Genomic DNA, 23,837 nt, shown 5'->3' with positions numbered 1-23,837 from the left:
CGATTCCCATCACAATCTTATACGAAAATGCAGAATTCTGTTGAAAGCATCTCCAGAGGACGAAGACCTCCGTTTCTTTTCCAACTCTTACTCATCTTCATTTGCTTCGCAGTCTTCATCGTTCTAAGCAACAAGAAGTACTCCTACTTGTCCTCGTTCGATCTCCATAACCTGTGGTCGGTGGGGCGGACGAGGTCGCCGGCGGCATTCAAATCTCCGGTGAGTAGCCCTAGCACTGCCACAGCACAGGACGACGTCGTTTCCGTGAAAAGAAATGGTAATTCAACTGCTGCGGAGGTGAAGTGGGAGCTTTGTGGTGCGGTCAATTACAGGCAGTGAATTCACAATATTCCAATAAACACAAAAAATTTTGCAAAATTAAATAGGCAATAACAACTAGTAACAATAAATAAATAAACTCATGCAACAGAAAAATAAATCAGACACCGAAATTTTTACGTGGAAAACCCCCCATTATGAAGGGAAAAACCACGGGACCTAGTCCAGTTCAAACTTCCACTATCAACAATAATGAGTTATACTTGTTTTTTCTAAAATAATCTCTAGAGGCTTCCAAATATATCAAAAGCACATATAGCATTGGATTATACAATCTCTCTTGACCAAAGAAACAAATAAAAATTAGAGAAAGTATACCCAAAAAACATCGTTACAATTCACAGGTAGTAATACCAGTTCCCGAGCCTAAAATCTGATCTCCACCGTTCAGATTGTAGCTACTCAAGTTTCAAACCTCTCTTCCAAATTTCAACTCGATCGGATCACATATGAAGCGAGATCGGCTTGTTGATGAAATCTGGATAGATGCGTTTTTTTTTTATCTCTTATCTCCTCTTTGTTTTTTTCTTTTCTCGATCTTTTTTTTTTTTTAATGTAACTGAATTGGTTCCTAAGCATATGGGCCCCACTCTCTCACATATGAGGGAGCCCAACAAATCTCCCCCTCTCGACTATGTGAGGGGCTCTACCAAGGCCGCTTGTTTTCTACAGAATTGTAGCTTGTATTGGTTTTGTCATCATATCTGATCCATTCTCATCAGTATGAATTTTCTCATGGAAAAACAATTTCATCTCTAGTGCATTACAAATCCAATGATATCTCGCATCGATATGCTTGGATCTAGAGTGAAAAGTTGGATTCTTACTGAGATGAATAACACTCTGACTATCACAATAGAGTAGATACCTTTCTTGCTGTAGACCCAATTATCATAGGAATTTCTTCATCCATAGTAACTCCTTGCTAGCTTCAGTGATAACAATATATTCAGTCTCTATGGTCGACAAAGCAACACATTTTTGCAACTTTGATTGTCATGACATTGTTTCCCTTGAAAAAGTGATCAAATAACCAAAAGTAGACTTTCTGGAATCAATATCCCCAGCCATATCTGTATTTGTGCATCCTACAAGCACAAATTTGTTAGTCCCAAAATATAAACATGTCTTAGAAGTACCCCTCAGATACCTGATAATCCATTTTCACTATAGCCCAATGTTATTTTCTAAGATTAGAAAGGAACCTGCTGATAACTCCAACAACATGAGCAATATCAGGCCTCGATAACTTGGCAGCGATAAAGAATTTGACTTCGTGGAAGCGTAAGGTGAGTCACGAGCGGCATTGCTCGAGACTGAGTGTGCGGTGTTTGGTTCCACTTCGAGCAGGTTACAGAGTACCAATTCTGTGGCCAAAGAGCAGGGATCATGTGAGAATGATACGGTAATTCTGTAAGATTTCATCTGATTTTCGTTTGTTGGTTGTTGTTTAATTTTTGCAAGCTTCAAGATCGTTTGGTTTTTCAGCTATCCAAGTCAAAATTGCTGTGTTTTTCTCATGGAAGAGCTTGAATTCTTAAGATAAGAAAATGAGTTATGTTTTAGATCAATAAAAATAAAAATAAAAATAAAAACTATAATACTTTTAGAAATATTTTCTTGATAATAATATTTTATTTATTTATTTTTAACTTTTTAAGTATGGCGACATGATAATATTTATAGCTATATTATCATGAAATTTTTTCACAATATCATTATATTTTAGGGGGAATCAACTATGTGAAAAATTTTAAAGAGGAAGGAGGGCATTAAGACTCATAATCTCTTTTATATTTTGAATATTACATAGATTATAATTTTAATATTAAAAATATTTTTAAATTCTTAAATTATGTATATTGATATTGAATAGGATTATTTGATTAAAACGATCTCATAAAATCCAATTTTTTAAATTTAATCTCTCATCATTTTTTGACATCATTTGAACAAAAATGCCCTTATTATTTCATTGTAAAAATAACGATTTCTTTTAAAACTTATATGTAAATACTTGAAAACAAAAATGATATTTATTTTAAAAATTGGTTACTTTTGAAGAAAAAACATGGGAATTGTTAGATTTCCAACTTGGGGATTTCATCATTTTTTAACCTAAATTATATTATTTTCATATCAAATTTTTAATAAAACAATTCCAATATATATATATATATATATTATGTTTATATAAGTTTAAGAGTTTTTACTAATATTTTTATAAGTTTTAATCCATTTTAACATATATATTTTTAATTTTCATAGATATTTTTGTGTTTTAAAGTTTTACGCAACAATTTTAATATGTATGTTATTGTTTTTTTGTCATGTTTTAGAGATTTTCGTGTTTGATTGTGATTTTAAGAGGTGTTTTTAAAATTTTTAATATTTAAATTTTTTATCTCTTAAGTATTAAAAAGATTAAAATACTTCATAAAATCATTATCAAACATACTTTTCTTCATTTTAATATGTATATTATCTATTTATTTATCATATTTTTTTATTATTTTTATGAGTTTCGATTAATTTTTACCATAATTTATGTTCAAATTTTTATTGATACGTCCCATGTATTTGTAAAATCGAATTCTTAAGCTCACAATTTCATCAGGGTAAAGACGTGTAGGAATTAGAAAATAGCGAAATAGGCAAAATGGGTTGAAGAAATGTCCTAAGACACCAAAATGTTTTATTCGTAATGAATATGGATTAAATTAACCACCATAGCCTTTGTAATTGGCGTGATAACCATGGGCTACTGCTTGAAGCATGCACCGACAGAGCCTGCTTCTTCATACATAAGTGGCAAAAAAAACAAAAAAAAAAACTTTTTGAACAATAATTTATTTTAAGATCAAACTAGCGAAACAGTCTCTTTTCTCCGCTCCGATTGTTATTTAAAATAATAATTTCCATTCCACATTTCATTTTCGTTGAAATTTACTGCAATTCATTAATCAGATTCTGAGTCTTTGGAATTTATCACTGTCTAAATCCATTTCCATCTACTCTCTCGCGTCAATTGCTCTCCTCATCTACAACTATTCACCATGCCTCCGTAAATCTCTCTCCCACCTCCTCAGATTCGATTTCATTCTTCTGTCTCTCTCTTGAGCTTCTGAATCTTCTAAGAGAATGGCGATTTCTGTTGGGACCATATTTAAGGAACGAAAATACCCCTTCATTTTCACGCTGTCGCTCTTGTTCATCTGCGTCGGCTTCCTTCTCTTGACCAACAACCAGTATTCCTACTTCTCCATTTCCGATCTCCAAAGGCTACGGTCAGTTTCGTCGTCGTCGTCGGCGGCGCCGCCGCCTCCTCGGTCCCCGGAGGTTTCCAGCACTCCGATCACGGGCATGGTTCAAGACGACGTGGTTTCGCTGAACGGAAATGATGATTCAGCTGTTGCGGAGTTGAATTGGGAACTCTGTAAGGGTCCAGCTGCGGTTGATTACATTCCGTGTCTCGATAACATGAAGGCGATAAAGGCATTGAGGTCTCGGAGGCATATGGAACATAGAGAGCGGCATTGTCCGGAGCCGAGTCCGCGTTGTTTGGTTCGGCTTCCCCCAGGGTACAGAGTCCCAATTCCATGGCCAAAGAGTAGGGATATGGTGAGATTGATATGGTTTGGTAAGATTTGATCTGGTGTTGTTTAATTAGTTGTTTAAGATTGTTTTGTTTTTTGAGTTGCTAAGTCAAAATTATTGTGCTTTTTTGATTGACGTATTCAAGAAGAGCCTGGACTCTTACTAATACAGGAAGAAATTGAATTATCATCTAATGCTCTTATAATTTGTAAAATGGTTCACTTTAGATCTTGAAATATTAATTTGCTTGTTGTAAAAAAAAAAAAAACATGGACTCTTGTAAATGTAGTTAGAAGTTGAATTAGGAAATGCAGGGTATTTGTTTTTCTTTAAATAATATAGTAGAATTTGAAAACATTTCTGCTACTATTGAGTGGAAATCTATGCAACCAAATTCAGTATTTTTTTGGGCATGGTCATAGGGTTTTTATCAATTGATTTGTTTCTTTGTTTTTGTTTTTAGTTTTTGTTTATTTATTTATTTTTATTTGTGTTTGTTTTTGTGGATCAATACATGGATAGAATGAACCCAAAACTGGCAAGGCATGATTGGATTCCTAGGCTTATGGGGAATAATTTCATATAATTATATAGAAGTGTTTTCACGTAGAATTTCTGAAACAAGTTCAGTGCAGGACGAAAATAGACAATAATTTTTGGCAAATTGAGGACCAAATTTCAAGAAAAACTTGGCTCATCCAGGATCAAATCCTGCAAAATTTTTTGATAGATTACCATGAATAGAAAAACTCGATAAGTCAAGAACCACACAGAACAGAAGCTAGCATGGGGAAGGGAAGGACCTGAACCCAGGTGTGATTAACCCCCATGTGCAGTATGCTAACCTTGCAGATTGACTAATAATATGTTTATGGTATTCTATTTCCTATCATGTGAGCTATGTTTTAAGAAATAGGAGTAAACCATGTTGGGATCATGCTTCTAAGTGAAAATGGATTCCTTCCTATATGTAGGAATTGAGACAATTGGTTTATTTTCATAATTTTTTTTTTCCTTTTATTTCTCTTGAAGCTCTAATTAAGGCTGCCTATATACTTTTACAGCATGTGTTTCACAGATTGATTAGCTATTGGCATTTTATGTTTGAAGCTAAGTATAAATGATAGGATGTCATTTAAATGGTGTCTTATATAAATGTAGCATGTTCTTAATTTTATTTTATTTTGAACTTTTGGTCACCAATTCCTTTGCTCATCTTTGTAGTAATTGACATAAGCTTCTTTGCAATCAACCGTTTGTTATTCCACCATTCAAAAAAACCAAGTTTATTGTTAGACATAAACAAAATTTGACCATTAATAGTCCTTTAGTGTAGTATAGTGTAGCTTTGATCTGGTATAAACTGAATTTTATTTACTCAAAAATGCATTATGGTGATTTAAGGGAACATAATTACTTCTCTTTTAATTTTCTCTACAATCAAACTCGTGCATCATCTGAAAGAACCGAATTTATTGTTAGACTATATTGAAATTGATCATTGGCAATCTTTTAGTGTAGGTTTGTGTCATTCTGATATGGTAGCAAATTGAATTTTTTTTTACTAGAAAATTCATTTTGATGATTTTGGGAAATATAATTACTTCTCTTTTGAATTTCAGATGTCATTTAAATGGTGTAGCATTTAATTTTTATTTTGGGGAATATAAATGTAGCATTGTTTTAATTTTTGTTTTGAACGTTTGGTCATCAATTCCATGTATGCTCATCTTTGAAGCAATTGACTAAGCTTCTTAAATTACTCTCTGTGCATGTGAAGGAAAAAAGTTTGATAATCCCTGTTCCATGAAGTTAGTGAATACTTATTTTCTTTTTGGCTGAACTGGATGCTGAATTTATTTTGAGAAAGCGTTACCATGTTGACATAATTCTATGCTACTTAAATTGCTCGTGAAATATTAGTAATCAGATTTTACAATTTTTTTCTTTTCTTACTCCAGATTTGGTTTGACAATGTTCCCCATCCTATGCTGGTTGAATACAAGAAAGACCAAAATTGGGTGCGTAAATCTGGCGATTACCTTGTTTTTCCTGGTGGTGGTACTCAATTCAAGGAAGGAGTTACTAACTACATTGATTTCATAGAGAAGGTAGTATATGGATTCCCCCGCTTAACTTACTGCCATTATCTTTTGAGAATAAAGCAGTATGTATTCCATATGTAACCTTTGCATGCATTTGATGCTGAATTTCATCTCATATCAAGTGGAAGTGGAATCATAAAGAAACTGATCATTCTTTTTATTTTTTGCATGCATACATTGCTGACTTTCATCTCTTATTTAAGTGAAAGTTAAAATCATATTGCAGAAACTCATCATTCTTTTATTTATTTATTTATTTTTATCCCTCTCTCCTTTTAATAGTTTTAGAAGTTAAAGAATTAAGTTTGATATGTTCCTAACTTCTGTAGTTTTTGCATGAAGTTACTGCTGTCAAGACTCAAAACATGCCTTCATGCTTGGCAGCCAGCCATGTTTACAATTGCTCCAGTCAAGAGTACCTAGTACACAATAAAACTAAGAAGGAATGAGAGAAAAGAACTTACATGATTCCATAGTTTTCCTTATTGGAGAGTATAAATTCTTCACATCTTCGTGCCTGAATCTCTGAACCAAAAAATATACATTTATTTAATGTGTCTAAAAAAGGAGTGATCCTGCTGTTGTTGGTGCTCAATGTGGTCTCCTTGATAACTATGTGAAAAAGAGATAGACATTGTTGTTAAGCACAGTCATGGATTCCGTGTTTGTCATCCATGACAGAGACACCTTGTCTTAGACAGGCACACAATTTGATTTTGATGTAAACTTGTGAGGTCATCTTGGACACAGGCACAACTTTGGTGCCTGACATGGCAAAAATAGCAAACTAAGAGACTGTTTTGGGTTTAATTTGGGAGGGTTGGAAGTCTTCCTAATGCTTGGAAGTATTTTCCTCAGAAACATTAAGCATTTAATATAATTTAAAAATTATTTTTAAAATTTAGAAAATCACTTTAAGTGATTCTTGAATTAGCATTGGGCAAATGTTTTTAACACCTTTTATTTATTTATTTATTTTTATTAAAGTACTTACTGATTCTCTGCAAAGACCTTTTTTTTGAAGTGCTACTGAAAACAGAACTTGAGGCTAAAAACATTTTTACCAAAATCACTCCCAAATGGTCCTAAGAGTCATCTGTTGTGTAGTTTGGAATTACAGCATAACATAGGATGCAATTTGGCTAATAAATGAACAGTATGTAACAATTTGTGTTGGAGTTTCATGACAGGTTGTGCTGTGATTACAGCATGCAAACTATGGAATTGCTCCTATGTCACTGTGATATTAACTTGATATCAACTAATTATTTATGGGTTTCTTGTAATGAGCCAAGAGATAGGGCTAATGCTAATATTTTCTGCAGTTGTGTCTGTTTGGGGCCTCCACTGACTAATTTTTGCAACATTGTGACTGTAGAGTAAGATAAACAAGGTAGCAAAAAATATTAACTGGATTTTGTCTCAGTGATTTTGCTCATTCAACAATAATAATGATTGCATGGGGAGCAAGCCCTTTTTCTGTTGGGAGGTGGGGCTGGGAATCTGGGCTATAAAACATTAACATAGAATTTGTTTATTGGATCCCTTTATGCATTCAAGAACTGTAATCCACTGAGAAGTCATGGTAATATCATTGTAAATGCACAATTTTTAATATTTGTAGTATCTTACTGAGAAACAATTGCATGTTATACCTCATAATATTTTGGGTTGACCAATCTCGATGTTGAGTATCACTTCCTTACTCTTGGCTTCGGTAGAAATTGAAACTTCATTTTCATTAGTTGGCCCCGACTCCTGAGTGGTTGCTTGAACTTTTCAATTGAATATTAGTTCAATAAACTTTTTATTGTGAGAAACTTATCTCTTTGTTTTTTTTCTCATTTATTTTCCTTTGTAATTCGCTGCTCAGTACACTATTTGAGCACCTTTCATTGGTACATTTTGATATAGATCAGAATTACATGCATACACACACATGTACATATATGATTGTACACTATTTTATGCTGACTTTGTCTTCCTTGTCTTTCACCAGACACTACCAATTATTAAATGGGGGAAGAAGATCAGAGTTATTCTAGATGTTGGTTGTGGTGTTGCTAGCTTTGGAGGCTATTTGCTGGACAAAGATGTAATTACCATGTCATTTGCCCCAAAGGATGAACATGAAGCTCAGATACAGTTTGCTCTGGAGCGAGGAATTCCTGCTACTCTTGCAGTCATTGGAACCCAAAAACTGACATATCCAGATAATGTATATGATTTGATTCACTGTGCTCGCTGCAGGGTTCATTGGGATGCAAATGGTACTTTGCAATCTTTTCTTGTGCTTAGTTGAATTACTTCATTTAATTTGTCAATAATCTTCGCTTCTGTCAGCTATTATGGAGCCATTCTGCAACCTTTCTCAAATCCTTTTGGTTGGATATTCTAGGTGGACGACCATTAATGGAGCTCAATAGGATCCTCAGACCTGGAGGGTATTTTGTATGGTCTGCTACACCTGTGTATCGTAAGGATGAAAGAGATCAGAGTGTCTGGAATGGTTTGTGATCTAACATCCTTGTTTTTTCCTCAATAATTTTTTAATTGACACACTCTTCACCATTGTGATCCATTTATGGATTGCATCATCCAGCTCAGTGCCCTCAGTTGTATATTTAGTTTTAATTTCATTAGCAAATCTTCCAGTCCAACTTGTGCCCTAAAGTTAGATTGGGATTTAGGTCCTGCAATCTAAGGTGGAAGTTCACACTCCTTATTTCTTGCAGCTATGGTTAATGTGACAAAATCTATTTGCTGGAAGGTTGTGGCCAAGACTGTGGATTTAAATGGAATCGGGCTTGTAATATATCAGAAGCCTGTCTCATCTTCCTGCTATGAGAAACGCAAAGAAAATAATCCACCAATGTGTGATATAAAAGATAAGAAAAACATTTCATGGTACTCTTCAGGAACCTGTAGCCTTATTCCCAAATTGTTGTTGTTATTATAGCTGCTGCCTCTAATGTCATCCATTTTTGTATTTTAGGTATGTGCCTCTTGACGGTTGTATTCCCCAACTCCCAGCAGATAGCATGGGCAACTCACAGAATTGGCCTGTCTCGTGGCCCCAGAGGCTTAGCAGCAAACCTTTAAGTCTGCCAACTGAACCAGATGCTGAACAAATGTTTTATGAGGACACCAAACATTGGTCTGCACTTGTCTCAGATGTTTACTTGGAGGGTCTAGCTGTAAACTGGTCAAGCATACGGAACGTAATGGATATGAATGCTGGTTATGGAGGGTAAGAAATTTTAAAGTTAATTAAAATAGATTGATCTGTTTGTCTTCAAATTTTTCTACAAAAATTTCCAGTATAATATAGGCTTCATGAAAACATGCGATGATATACTGAGTTCCTGTTCTTCACAGATTTGCAGCAGCACTCATCGATCAGCCAGTCTGGGTAATGAACGTCGTCCCCATTCACGTACCAGACACCTTGTCTGTTATTTTTGACCGAGGGTTGATAGGAACCTACCATGACTGGTGTGAATCTTCTAACACCTACCCACGGACTTACGATCTACTGCATTCCAGTTTCCTCCTCGGGAATCTTACACAGAGGTACTATAACCATCATATGTAATCTTCTAACTTTGCAAGTTTGCATGGCCTTTTGCTGAGGATTTTATCGTGTTGGAATGACCAGAGATTGTGCTTTTTTTCTTTTGTATTTCAGATGTGATATTATAGATGTAGCTGTGGAGATGGATCGCATACTGAGACCAGGTGGATGGCTTTTGGTTCAAGACACCATCGAGATCATTGACAAGCTCAGTCCGGTCTTGCACTCTCTCCACTGGTCCACAACCCTTTATCAAGGACAGTTTCTAGTCGGTAAGAAAGATTTCTGGCGTCCTACATGATGATGACCTATTCAAAGTTGAACGAACGTTAAGATAATATTTTTTCTTTTAGTTTTGTTGCAAAAAAAAAAAAGGGAAAAAAAAGAAAAAGAAAGAGAGAGATAGAGAGAGAGGCAAGAAATAAATTCATGTCATGGTTTTAATTGGGGTGTGGACAATGTGTAATAGCAATGACAAAAATATTTACCATTGGTAGAGCCTAGCCTTGGAGCTCACTCCTGACCGTCTTTAAAAGGGTGCGTTTTAATTAGAGCGAGAGATTTAATATTCGGCTTAGGAATTTTTGGAGATCCAATGAAAATTTGCACAATAACTTTTCAAATAATCTTTTATAAAAAATAGATTCATTTTTTTTAATTATTTTTGGGAAATGGGTAAAAATGAACATTAAGCTCTACATGCGGAACAAGACATTTGGATCGTCAAATTTGTATGTTGAGCTCTAAACATACATTATAAAATCAAGACATAAGAGTGAAGTAAGGGGATTTGAAAATACATAATATGATTGATGATGTTTTTTTTTATAGATACTAACAAAGTATATTTACGTAATAGGATTTAAATAAAATCTAAGGTTATTAAATACATTATAAATATACTAATGTTACATGTAGATATAGAATAGTAAAAATACTCATTTTCTAATCTAGATACCATGAAGCAAGTTGCAAACAGTTACTTGCCATGTTGCCATCCCAATCCCGTACTTTTTAAGCCTGAGAAACGATGAGCAGAACTCATCCTCATATGCAAAACATCAACTTCATCCGGCCAATTCCTAAATCAAATAAATTACACAACAAATTAATCAACCCATAAAACTTGCCTCCTACTCCGAGAAAACCAGATAGATTGGATGTACGGAGATGTTTCTATCACTTTTTTTTTTTTGATAACCGTGGATGTCCGGGTATATGTGCACCTCGACTAATTTCACAGGTCCTGAAGTTAACGATCGGGTAAACCTCTAGTAACTCTGAAGGAACTTAAACTGGTGACCCTTGGGGAGCAAACCCAAAACCGGACCAATTGAGCTACCCCTCTCACCCTAAAACCTTGGTACACACTAAATGGAGCAATTAGAGAATGAGAAATTAGTTTTATTCTTTCTCATTAGTTAACATGTTTGAATTATTTTTTTAAAATAAGAATAAGAATAAAAAATTCATTATTATGAAAATTAAATTTTCTTTCATAAATTTTGATTATTTATTTATGGTATTATGATTCAATTCTATTCTCAACCAATTTCCATTCTTATTCTCAAACACGACTTGTAAATTCCTATTCTATTTCTTACACCCTCATCCATTTGCTGCCGCTGATCTAAGTTACCAAACTAGTGTAAGGTGCAACTCAGAGACCTAAACTACATCGTTACAAAATAGAAAACGTATTCACACAAACATACACAAGCGGAAGCTTCTCAAAGCTACCTTACAAAAAACACCGAACCCCATATTCACAACAAACAAAGGAACATACCCATTTTTTGGAGTTTTGTTAGGGTACACATGCAGGAGTAGTTTCATACATTACAGAAATACACAATTACATTAGAGGAGAGAGGACAAGAGGGAAAGAAACTACACAGAACTTGCGCAAGAAGTAGATGAGCTATCGCTCAAGAGCTTGCCATTGGTCGATGCAACAACCCGGGAGAAGCACCGGGAGCCATCCCTGACCCTGAAACTCTGAGTAGTGTCTGAAACTCCCGAGACAACTGAGTGATCCTTCACCTCCATGTATCCCCCGCAAACTTGGCTATTGTAAACAAAGATGGAGCTGTTGCCATTGGCGAATCTTTTCCCCAACGACTCCGTCACATTGGTGGTGATCAAGTTTGTGCCCTGCCCTGATCCCGGTCTGGTCGAGGTGATGATTTTGAGGGGGTAACGCCATTTGATGAATGGGCGACTGAGCAGAATCCGGGTTTCTGTCAACACTTTCACTTGTGTTTTCGACTTGATTTTCTGTTCAACAGTCTTGTGGTTTCCGTCTCTTCGGAATTGGATAGCGTTCCTGAACTTCAATTTTCGTGATACTATTGTGGTTAGGTTCCCTTCACTCGATTTCACCCATCCCACGTAGCGACCCTTTCTACTTCCCTCTAGCTCGAATGTTCCATCCAGTCTCTTGAATTTCTGGCTGCTCGTGAGAGTCAGTGCAGGGCTTTTCTGGCTGACAAGCTTCGCCTGAACTGCTTCAGACTGATGATCCAACCACAGGTGCAGATTAGCATCCACCAGCCAAAATGGGATACTGTACGACACCCCAATTCCGAAATTGTGGGTGTTTCCATCAAGCAGAAGCCCCAGAAATGGAGTCAATTCGAAGTCGTAAGAGGGAAGATCAAAGGCCCCAATCGCCACAACCGGTTCCCAAAACAATGGATTGATTCCGCCTGTGAATATCACCGGGTAAGGAACCTCTGAGCCCACAAAATTGCCGTCGACAGTCACGTAAACCTCACGGAACGCTCCATTGCCTCGATCTGTGGTTAAATTGTTGTTCCTGATATAAGAATTTGGCGGATTCGAGTACCAGAACTCATCATTTCCATGAAACGACACGTAGAGCTCGATAACCGCCCTGCGAGTGTTGCGCGGAATTTGAACTCTCTTGGTTCGCACATCCGATTCGCCGTTGATTCGAAACCAGAAACCGCGGTCCCCGTTGTTGGAGATCGGAACGATCAAGTCGGCGGGTGGTTCATAGAGACTCAATGGAGCTTCCCCAACAACCCGTGTAGGAGCAATCCACGGACTCCCGAACCTAAACCCTAATTCTCTTCCCAAATTCTTATCCGCTGGAGCCGTAACGCCTTTGTCCTTGTAATAGAGAAGTGACACCTGGACATGGTACACGCCGGTGAAGATGTCGTCAACGATGTTCTCGAGCATCATCGTGAGGTCCTGGTTCGACAGCTTGAGGAGCGAGGAGTACCTGGTGATGTCCTTCTGAACGTTCCAGAAGATTCCAGCCTCGTCCGGCTCCGCCGTGCTGGTCCGCAGAATCTCCACGCCGCCAAGCCACACGGCGGCGATGCGATCATACTGCTCGCCTTTGCAATCTGCGTGCACCTCCAGGACTACACGTGACCACGGGGCATGACAATGGCGCGGAGGCTTGTACGGTACGGACACCGGGGGCGAACCAATGGTATTGGCGAAGTAGTGGTCGAGAATTGGAACCGTGCATGCTGGGGTCAGATGATCGGACGGCAGAGGTTGCCTCAGCTCGAAAAACTCCTGGCCTGAGGGTCGTTGGAGTGTTGACTGTGACCTTGATTTGGTGAAGTGGTCTGGGAGACGAGGAGTTGCAGAAGCACCATTGAAGAACAAAACGTAAAAGAAGAAGAAGATGATGAAAGAGATTTTCATTCTGAGTGATGAGACGGTGGGAACAAGGAAAAGATCATAACAATATAAACTGATTGAATCCCAGCAGTTTTCCCAGAAAAGCAAAAGCATTTCACGGAGAATTGACACCTGCACACCAAATGGGATGAGCTTCTGCCACTTGGATTATTGGTCTTCTACACAAAAAGCGTTTCATCACAAGGTAATTCTTTCTTCTTTTTCTTGAGAAGAGAAGCTTCACTTGGATCTCTCTTCTCCCTGTCTTTAGTCTCCCAAAAGCAGATTCTGTTTACAGTACTTGAAGATCCCAAAAGAGAAGGAAGCGTGATGAAGAAAAAAGGAAATTAAAAAAAAAAAACCATCACAATCGGTTAGGTAAAGTCCTGCCTTAGGTTATAAGAATTACCATTCCTCCCCAAAATTCAACACCAACCCCTCCGCTGCGTTTTTAGCAAACCAAGTCTTCAAAGAAAAAGGCATTTTTTTTTTTCAGTTAAATTTCTATATAAATTAAGGAAATAATTGAATTTGAAAAAAGAGGGCTTGTAACGTTTTGATGCATACTGATATCATAAATGGTAAGGTGAAGATGATGGAGGAAGTGAAGAGGAGGAGGCTCCTCTGTTTACAAGAAACTGAGCGATGTCATGGTACCCCAAGGCATTAGCCATGTAGAGAGGGGTTGCACCCCTCTTGCTCCTGGCATTGATATTGGCTCCTTCATCTACCAACACCTCCACTGTCTCCATGCTGCCGCCCTCCACTGCCAAATGCAGCGGCGCGTGGCCTTCACTGTCCTGGCACTCCAAGCCTAACCCGAACCTGATGAGCAGCAGGGCGACATCCTTGTGCCCTTTGATTGCGGCCACATGGAGAGCTGTCAACCCATACTGATCGCGGTGGTTGATGCTTGCGCCTCTCTGCAGCAAGAGCTCCAGAGGCTTGAGCTCTCCCCGTCTTGCTGTGGTTAGTACTGTCTCCCCTTGCTCCAGGATCTCCACAATCTCTTTCTGCATGTCCATGCAAAAATGAGAAACAATAATCAGCGTTAATACGAATTCTTGTAAACTCTTCTAGGCTTTAATCACATTTGCTAATGACGTTTATGTCCGTGCCCTATTCCAACTTGAGAGAGAGAAATCAATCTGACACAACAGAGAATTGACTATTTCTCTAGGTGGGCTCCACTCTGATAACGGTTTAACTTTATATACTGGAAATTCAAAGACAAAAACAACACATGAGGATATTTATGATATTTTATTACACTCTTAGGAAGTATTCCCTCTTACACAATGTATTTAAAAATTGTAGTCTAATTTTTTACTTTCACTTTCCCATTAAGTGAAAAACAAAATTATGCCAAACAAGACGTAAGACAAGAAATTGAGGTTTAGTGCTTACGTGTCCCTTATCGCGAGCAATATCAAGAGGTGAACGGCCACGATGGCCAGCGGTGATAGTGGGGTCCGCACCTATCTGTATCAGCATCTCCGCCATCGGACGGTCACCATTTGAGGCTGCTCTGTACAGCGCCGTTCTACCGTCCTTACTCTTGGCGTCCTTGTCCGCACCCGCCTCCACCAACGTCCTCGCACACTGGATATTTCCTTTACTTACTGCCAGGTGCAGCGCCGTCCTCCCCTCGTTATCCCTGAAATCCAACGGCCCAGATCCCAGCAACTTCACCAGCCTCGCGAGCTCCTCCGTCCGATCAAACGCTGCAGCCACGTGAATCCCCGTCCACCCCTTCGACGCCCACCTGGTCTCCTCTTCCAAACTCATCTTATCAATCTTCGCACGTGCCTCGCTCTTCAACCCTGCTTCGACCAGCAACTCGACCATCTCGTTAGACTTGGAAGCGACTCCGAGCAGTGACTCGGCTTCCCTTGGCAGCATCTCCGCCACCACCGACTTCTGCCGCTTGATCAAGTTCCTCGCGGCGTCTACATCCCCAGCCGCGACGGCATGCCGGAGAAGGAATGGCCCAACGAACACCACCTTAAGCTTCAGGTCCTGCGTCGGCCTGGAGGCGAACCACGAGTTGATGGAATCCGGTTGAGTCGACTGGGTAGAGAACTCCGCAGCGAGCGCGGTTTTGATGAGGAAACGGTCCGTCGGCGAGCGAGGGAACATCGCCGGAGGCTGCGATTGGGGCTTGAGGATGACTTGAAAGGCAGCGGAGGACAAAGGAGGAATAAGACCAGTGGGTGGGCTCACTAGAAACTTCTGAGGCGAAGAGGTTTGAACCTTGAAGGCAATGGGAGTGTTGGCACTGAGAGAAGTGAGGCGGACGTTGGCTCGGCATTTGCAGCCCAGTGCGAAGTCGATTCGAACTTCGTGGTCCGACACCTCCACCAGTCTCCGATTCTCCATCACCACTACACAGAGAGGAATCACAGAGACGAAACTCGGAAAGTTGGGCTAGAAACTGATGATGAATCATATATTCCCTACCTCTATTGAACACGTGATTCTCTGGGACCACATCCAGTGACTAACCAATGGAAAAGCGAGTATAATGCATATGATACGCTCTACCTACTCGCTGAATCACCCGCCTCAAATGAAACAAAAAGAGAGTATTCAAGTATCATATGATTTTCCATATTTAATCTTCTATGGACACGTGGAGCTCATTGGTGCTAGTAGCGTGGTAGGTAGCATGATTCGACTGGTGACTCTATAATTGAGCGGCATTTCTTACACTGTTGTATTGAGTTGCGGAGGGTGAAGACACACCACTCTCAGCTCTCGTTTTCCGTGTGATCTCTCGTTTCACTTCCTTTCTTCTTCTTCTTCTAAGCGATTAACGAAGAGTTTGGAATTTTAATTGAAGTGTTTGAGCCAAAATGTTCTACTCTCACCAGCTTCTTGCTCGGAAAGCTGCTCTTGGGCAGATATGGCGAGTTGCTTTTTATCTTTTACTTTTGTACTGTGTTGTTTTGTTTCTGTGAATTCTGCTTTTGAATGTGTAGACTCATGTTGTTGGACTTTAATGCTTGTGGATATGCATGAATTCTTATGAGCTCTGTTGTTAATTGGTATTGTAATGTACAATGGACATGAAATGTGACTGGTATGTGTAAATCTCTCTGTGATGATATGAAGGATGGCAGCGACGATGCATGCGAAGATGAACCGGAGAAAGCTTGACAAGCTCAACATCATTAAAATCTGGTGGATGTTTCTTCTTGGATTTCTATACTTTCTTGTCCACTTACTTCCAGTTTTGATTATATTGAATTAGTTTTTTCGTTTAATTTTGTAGCGAAGAGATTTTGAATCCGTCGGTTCCGATGGCTCTGAGGCTCTCGGGAATTCTCATGGGTAAGCAACCAATGTTTGAGAATTTCCATTCATTTTAAACTCTGTTTTCTTCGTTCCAGTAACAGTTGAGGTTCTTTCTCCGTTGTACTCAGGTGGAGTAGTGATCATCTACGAGCGAAAAGTGAAGCTCCTCTATGGCAAGCTTTGATTCCTTTCATTATTTTTTCATTCATTAATTTTCTTCTGTTTTCCTGTTCAAAATCTTAATTACAGTCCAAATCACTGCATCTGATCGTCGTTTTTGCTACTCTGCTCTTGTTATCAGATGATGTTACGCGCCTTATGGTAGTTACACTTACATCAACTCTTCATCAACCACAAGCCACTCTCGATCCCCTCTGTTTCTCCTACTTTCAATTTCACTTTTATAAATAGCGTTATTATATAGTTGATGCATTGTTTGGAGATCGGATATCTTCAGGTGGAACTGAACGAAGCTTGGAAAGTAAAAGCAGGAGCAGGTTCACATTCCACAGACCTCCCAAAGCGAAAATCTCAAGCCAAGTGAGTCATAGCTTCTATCTTCTTCTTCTTCCTCAGTGGAAAGGGTAGGAATGCCAATTTACGCTGCTTTGATTTGATTTGATTTGATTTTGTAGATATGAAGCCGTTACGCTGCCTGATAATGAAGAAGGAGACGCTCCAGAGATTGAGCGGTTCCTCAACTTCTCCAACACAGCCACCACCGTCATGGGGCTTCAACCACAAGGCGCCTACATTTGCGTGGTAATATTTGCATGGACCAGAATGCCTCTCTGAATCTTTTCACATCTTCTAATTTTATGAAGCCCGTTAGGGGCATTTGAGTCACTCTGGCATTTTTTTGTTAAAAATTGTTATATGAGGATAGGCTCTACCTTGCCGTTGGATCCCATCTGTTTGGGTGTGAACGGTCGTGGATCGTTCTCATCTTGGTGTGAAATGAGTACCTCATTCACCATGGCAGTGTAAAATTGGCAAATCGGCCCCAAACCCAGTCTGGGCCTTCTCCAGATTTTGGGCCGAAGCCTCTCCAATTCTGGGCTATAAGACCATTCCAAGTATTGAAATCCGCGAAAAAAACAGACTCTTAAGACTGCGCGCGAAATTCCCTAAAGGAATACTTCCAAATTTATTATCTAAGAGATTTGAAGCCCTAAATCAAACATTGTAAAATTTGGACTAGATGCCCAGCTTGAATTGGGAATTTCACAAGGATCGGATGATTCGGGACTCAGCCTGACTTGTCTACAGGCCTATCCATGGCTTCCCTTAGAAGTTTAGATGAAGTTAAAGTTTAGCAGCAATTGCATTTGACAAAACTTACATTATTTAGTTAAAAAATTGTTCATAATCCAAAATTCTAACCAATTATTCCCAAACTCAGCTTTAAAATGTTATCATTGCGCTGAAAACCTGAATCAAACCCATATTTTGTGCCAAAAAGTTTTAGTTTATGCTCCTTGAGTATCCATGACCAAAGAATTAGAGAAAAAAAAAAAACCCAACACCACAAATTTGGGAGGAAAAAGGAAAATACTTACAATCTTGAATGATGACCATATATAATGTAGAGATCACAGTTGAAAAATTGGAAGGATTATTGGTGGCTAAATTTTATACTTTGACAGTGTCTGGACAACGTGGATGAAACCTACATTACTGGGAACACAGGAGGAGAAGATGTATTGCAAGACAACCATCAAGGTTTTCTATTCACTTTTTACCTACTCTCTAGTTGTGAATTAGTACAGGTTTGCATGATTCAGTTTGTGCATTCTTTTAATTTCCAACTTCCTTTTGGAAGTATTATAAGCATGTAATGTGCTACTGTTTCTTTCAGCTGACGCTGATAATATCACTTTATGGGAACCTTTTAATTCGTATCAGGCTGATACTAATCTCAATAATCGTGATGAAAGGTAATCTTAACCATGATGCAACTTTCAAGTTTGCTACAGTTTTTCTTGTATATTCAGATTTATGTAGATTCTGAGTAGAAGTTTATTACACATCTTGAGTTATTGTTGGAGGTAGAATCAGAATTTTGATGATTAGGTTTCTTAAGCTATGTTACTGTTTGTGGATTGTTGGGTATGTAGGTTCGAGGAAGATGGGGAGATCCAGTTGAACTTCACTCCAGCAGAACAGATCCCAAGTACTCTTATACCATCTCCATCCCATCAAAATGAGCATCAAAAAGGTTAGCAACAAAAATGTTTTTAACACCTACAAGCTCTGCAAAGTTGAAGAATTGTTTGTCTGCACATATCTCCAGATTGATTTGTTATCTAGGAAAGCCTGGATCACTAGGGCATGTTAAGAATGTTGGAACAGGGAAAAAGAATGAGAAACTCATTCCATTTCCCATTCAAAAATTCATTCTCGTTGAAACAAAAATCCAGTCTTGTCAAAATTTTGATTCATCTCTTTCCATTTAGTATTATAATTCACTTCCATTCTTAATCCTATTCTCATTCCTAAATGGACCCTAAGAGTTAGAATATGTATCATTAGAATAGATAATGACTCAACGACATGATAATATGTTAACTGGTTAAAGTTAAAAACTAGAAGGGGATATAGGTGTACTGGACTAAAGCAACAGGTATGGATATCCCCTTTGGAGAAAAGTTAAATATTTAGATCTTGCAGAACCAAAAGGGAAAGGAAGGCAAAAACAAGCATTTTAGATTCTGAATACGGGGATTACCCTTAAGCTGGCATTTTCAACTTGAAAAGTGAAGTATAAGAGTACCTTGTACTAACCCTTAAGGTACAACTTAATTGCTAAAGCATGAGTATTGAATATCATTGATGATGCCTTAAAACCGTATAATCCAATGGAAATAAAATTCAGGAAAAGAAAAATCAATATATCTTGGAGAAAGAAAATCATGGCAAGAACGTTTTAGATTGTATCTCCCAGTCTTCCACAAGCCCAACACTTAGGTTTTATTAGCTGCTAAGAAAAAAAATTTGGAAGTAAAATATAAGAAGAGATAAAGCATTTGTATATTTTTAATCAATAAATTGAAAAATAATTCCAAATCTAGAAATGGTGTCAAAAACCAATATTGATGTTTGGCCATGTGCAACTTCGTAGTGTATCTTATAAAGAAATGTGAGTTAATATACGAAATTATTGAACTAAGTACACATGCTATACTCTAGGTGATCCTGCTGATGAAATCCAAGACCTGCATCCAGAAAACCAGGTTAATCAGCAACCTGATGAGCACAAGGAAGTTAATCAGGTAGAGCAAGTCAACCATCTGTAACTATTGTAACTTCATGTGCACAAAACAGAGGGAAACTGTATAAAATTACACTAACCAACATAGAATATATGGATGGAGCATAACAGTCTGAGCAGGATCAACCGAGACAAGGGATAATAAGAAAGAGAGGCAGAAGGCCAGCAGCCTTTGTCATGGATGATGAACAAATCATCATTCCTGGTAATCTATACCAGTCATGGCTTCAGGATCCTTCGAATATTGTCGCAAGAAGAGGAAAAAGGAGAAAGGTATGTTTCAGTTTATCCCTTTCTATATGTTAATTCTAGTCCAAGTTTTTTAATACCTGGATATTACTTTGAACCATGGAAAAGTTTCAAAAATTGTAAGAAAAGTAAGATATTTATTTATGTATTTAAGAAAACAATTTTCTATTATTTCATAATACATTCTGCAGAACCTTATGCCTATAGTAAAGATAGCCAACCTTATGGAGCTGCCGCCTTCAACGCTTATTGATGGAATATTAACAAGTGGAACTGGAGAAATCCAATATCCAGCACCTCTTCTAGAGCTATGGATGAGAAGTATCCAACTCCCCCATGATTCACCTTCTGGTGAGAATTAATCACTGTTTTTTGAGATTATCTGTTTTGCATAGGATTTAGATGAAGCCATACATTCTGTGCTGTGTGTAGGAAGGAACACCCCGCCTCAGCCACCAGAACCCTCATCATCATCACCATCACACAGAGTTCATCATCAAGGCCCTGCAGGATTTGTAAGCTACTCTGCTAAACCTTTTAGTTTAACATCTTAAAGGAAAAAACATATTAGTCTGTCTCATTAATTGTTTGAATATGAAGCCTTTTGAAGATTTTCTTAGTGGAGTTGGTTCCCCATCACTGGGAGTTTCCATAGAGAAGCAAAGAGGCACGAATCATGACAACAATGAATCACAATTTGAAATCCTCATGACCTCACTAAGAACTAAGCTTATGAACGATAATGCAAGGACAACTGAGGCTGTCTTCACACCTGGGAATTCTGGTATGCTGGAGTGAAACCTTGAGGTTTCATTTGATAACAATCAAAACCTTCAATAACTTAGTTTTTGCTTCAGGTGGAGCCACTGTAAATGAAGTAAGATCCTTCCCTGGCTCAGCATCTGGACATGGTTCCCCATCTCATACTTCGGAAGTAAATTCAGGAAGGTTAGTACATATATCATCAAATCTATTCAAAGTGAAGAAAAAAAATGCATTGAAAATTTTCTTTTGGAGATTGAGAAACAACCCATAGTTCTTGGCATGTGAATCAGTTACATTTTATGCTTCATATAGTAAAAAATTTATTATGCATCAGTGCTTGTTACAGAATCAACAAAAAAAGGCCTTATTCTTGGTCTAGACACAGTGGGAGTAGCCTTGAACCAGTGGATGAGGAGCATCCATTTAACCATACTGATCCAAATTTCAAGTTGTCAAAACTATCTGAGCATGGTAAGTACTCCAATCCTTTCCTCTTACCAGGCTAGTTTAATTTGCTTGTCCATTATCAGTGTTTGATCGATTGCCTTTTGTTTTCCAGAACTGTTGGTGGAAACGGGGCCAACACAGACTCAAAATCCAATCATCCCTCCCCCAATTGAAAAGATCACGGATTCAATCCGAATGTAATATTCTCTTTTGGGATACGTTGAATTCCTGAGTTCAAAAATATCATTCAATTGAATTAAGTAATCGACTAAATGCTACTTCTTAAAGGCATCTGAAGACACATTTTGACACACCCGGAGCGCCCCAAAGAGAATCCCTGGACCAGCTTGCTTCCGGAATGGACAGACCAAGAGCTGCTCAACTCTTCTATCAGACTTGTGGTATCCACCCATATATACTTGTTTAACCGTAGTAGCATTTTCCAAACTTTACAATAAGATCTCTTCTTCTAACAACTTCCAACTGATTAGCAACAATGATAACTGGATGCTTTATGTGCAGTTCTTGCTACTCGTGGTTTCATAAAAGTTGAACAAAACGAGCCTTACGGGGACATTCTCATCTCAAGAGGAGCAAAGATGTAATCAAGGTGAGCATGAGAACCTCAACTTCATAGTTTTCTTTTAAGTGCCTCTCCTTTTTGCACCAGAGACGAAAGTTTTTGGCCCAGATAGCATTAGCTTAGGACATTAGTAGAAAAACAAAAAAGAATGAGGAGGCTGCTCCTCTCTTCTTAGGGTATGAAAATTATTCAAGATTATTAGAGTTCCCACTTTTTTTTTTTTAATGTAATTAGGACTATAATATTAGGGTCAGATATTTGTGTTCTCTCCATCATTTTGAATACCAAGGGCTACTGGCTAATGAGAAATTTGGAACTCAATCCTCTGCAATCTTTCTCTTTCTCTCATTCATATTAGAGGTGCTTTTCTTGATTAATGTTGTTAACAAATATAAGTATGTTTATCAATGGAAATCTAACAAGACTTGGTTTAGTGATTAGACTTTACACAACCCCAATGCTCCCAAAAGGTTGAAATTCCATTGAAAGTATAGGGCTATGCCTAGGCGTGTAAGTTAGGTCTGTCAGTGACTCGGTCCAAGCTCACCCAAAAAAGTTTAGGCTGATGCTTGACCTGGCCCCGCATCTTTCTAGGGTTAGGCATGGGCTGACCCGGCCCAAGCCTTAAGGCCTTCGAAAAGAATTCAAAAATAGAATGAATATGATGAGATTTGATTCATTTGAACCCTTCGAATCCTAACAAACCTGATCATTTTTGTCTAGAAATCTAATTATATTCATTAAAAATAGATGGGTTGAGTATCAAACTTGAATATTGAATATCCATGGAAGTCTTAAGGACTTAGGGAACTAATTTGAAAATAATCTCAAAAAATAGTTTTTGAGAATAAAAATATGTTTAGAAATAGTGATTTTTTTATGCTTTTTAAATATATCTTAAAAATAATTTTTATTCATAAAACTTTATTTTTAATGTTATGTATATTTCTACAATTATTTCTTAAAATAAATAAATTAATTAAAATACTTTCCTAATAATCACTTTACTTTTAAAACAAGTTTAAAAAAAAAATATTTTCTATCCAAAAAAATGTCAAATGTAATTTCCCAAATAGGTTCTTAGAATATTAGTTTCTCTCTATTTTTAAGAAAATTAAATTAAAAATTCAACCCATAAAAATTAATTTAATTTTTTTTTAAATCAAATCCACCATTATAATCTATGGATTTTGATTAAACTGTATTGGTTTGAATTTCGATCGATATTCGATTCTCGCTTGCACCCACTTACAACCATAATGGAAATAAATGGAGATATGGTAGGAGTGTAGGACACCCTTGTTGCGCACTCTTCCACAACTCACTGTTCCACAATCCACATGCATCTCTCATAGAATAATGATTCCTTAGGTGTCTCCACATGCTTCCACTCTCCCGTCTTAAAAGGCTGCTCTCCGCATTATCCTTAGCAGTTGAAGCCCCCCTTTCTTTTTCAGATCACAATCTCAAGTACCCCTTTAATTCCACTCCTCACTTCATGTCACGTGCCCTCCATCCAACTCATCTCCTCTCAATTCCATGGAAAATCCCTTTTTCTCCTCCTTAATTAATTTTCTTACGTGCCGTTGTTAGATAGACATCAAAAAATGAGTCAAAAAAGGAAAAAATAAATATATAACAAAGAAAATATGTTAGTAACTGTTTTTACTTTTTAGACGGTTTTTTTATTAGTAGTTCAAAAAAAATAAAATTGTAACCATTATTCTTTGCTTTTACTTTAATAATATGGGCGCCGCCTCATAATAATGTCAATATGTAATGACATTACCAAATCCGTTTCGCTAACAAAACGTAACCACTCAACATTACTAAAAAAAAATACACCCCTAATTACGACAATCTCTCCTAACAAATGTGGATCCCAGTGTAGATCACAATCATAGCGACATAACAAACATACCACAATACCCATTTTCCCACCAACCA

The 23,837-nt window shown here is 37.7% G+C and overlaps 4 protein-coding genes across 11 annotated transcripts; 2 read left to right on the top strand and 2 right to left on the bottom strand.

The window, feature by feature from the left end:
- Positions 1-3,070: 3,070 nt before the first annotated feature.
- Positions 3,071-10,131, top strand: LOC100246779 (probable methyltransferase PMT23). The gene is made up of 8 exons (XM_002273430.4): positions 3,071-3,960; positions 5,898-6,047; positions 8,041-8,311; positions 8,440-8,550; positions 8,777-8,948; positions 9,037-9,291; positions 9,420-9,614; positions 9,730-10,131. Exons 1-8 carry the CDS (start codon positions 3,481-3,483, stop codon positions 9,914-9,916), a joined length of 1,821 nt encoding a protein of 606 aa, XP_002273466.1. The 5' UTR covers positions 3,071-3,480; the 3' UTR covers positions 9,917-10,131.
- Positions 10,132-11,380: 1,249 nt separating this feature from the next.
- Positions 11,381-13,392, bottom strand: LOC100251909 (peptide-N4-(N-acetyl-beta-glucosaminyl)asparagine amidase A). Its single transcript, XM_002273401.5, has one exon. It carries the CDS (start codon positions 13,390-13,392, stop codon positions 11,506-11,508), a length of 1,887 nt encoding a protein of 628 aa, XP_002273437.3. The 3' UTR covers positions 11,381-11,505.
- LOC100257041 (protein VAPYRIN) lies at positions 11,381-15,657 on the bottom strand. Of its 2 annotated transcripts, XM_010659937.3 has the most exons (3): positions 14,686-15,657; positions 13,846-14,291; positions 13,653-13,743 (listed from the first exon to the last, which is right to left on the bottom strand). In XM_010659937.3, exons 1-2 carry the CDS (start codon positions 15,655-15,657, stop codon positions 13,851-13,853), a joined length of 1,413 nt encoding a protein of 470 aa, XP_010658239.1. In that variant the 3' UTR covers positions 13,653-13,743; positions 13,846-13,850. The 2 variants fall into 2 exon arrangements, with proteins under 2 accessions (XP_002273407.1, XP_010658239.1); XM_002273371.4 differs by having other exon boundaries at positions 11,381-14,291.
- Positions 13,371-22,211, top strand: LOC100262148 (sister chromatid cohesion 1 protein 1). Of its 7 annotated transcripts, none has more exons than XM_019224397.2 (20): positions 13,371-13,483; positions 16,393-16,461; positions 16,553-16,611; positions 16,704-16,732; positions 16,825-16,896; positions 17,033-17,115; positions 17,211-17,337; positions 18,222-18,297; positions 18,434-18,512; positions 18,693-18,793; positions 19,765-19,847; positions 19,958-20,119; positions 20,287-20,446; positions 20,528-20,610; positions 20,696-20,879; positions 20,953-21,043; positions 21,195-21,331; positions 21,420-21,504; positions 21,596-21,708; positions 21,830-22,211. In XM_019224397.2, exons 2-20 carry the CDS (start codon positions 16,394-16,396, stop codon positions 21,910-21,912), a joined length of 1,875 nt encoding a protein of 624 aa, XP_019079942.1. In that variant the 5' UTR covers positions 13,371-13,483; position 16,393; the 3' UTR covers positions 21,913-22,211. The 7 variants fall into 7 exon arrangements, with proteins under 7 accessions (XP_019079942.1, XP_059598190.1, XP_010658237.1 ...); XM_059742207.1 differs by lacking the exon at positions 13,371-13,483 and adding an exon at positions 14,135-14,247; XM_010659935.3 differs by lacking the exon at positions 13,371-13,483 and adding an exon at positions 15,868-15,937.
- The last annotated feature ends 1,626 nt before the right edge of the window (positions 22,212-23,837 follow it).

The sequence above is a fragment of the Vitis vinifera genome, chromosome 13 (genome assembly GCF_030704535.1).
Source record: "Vitis vinifera cultivar Pinot Noir 40024 chromosome 13, ASM3070453v1".
Lineage (NCBI taxonomy): Eukaryota > Viridiplantae > Streptophyta > Magnoliopsida > Vitales > Vitaceae > Vitis > Vitis vinifera.
This window is presented reverse-complemented; position numbering and strand designations above follow the sequence as displayed.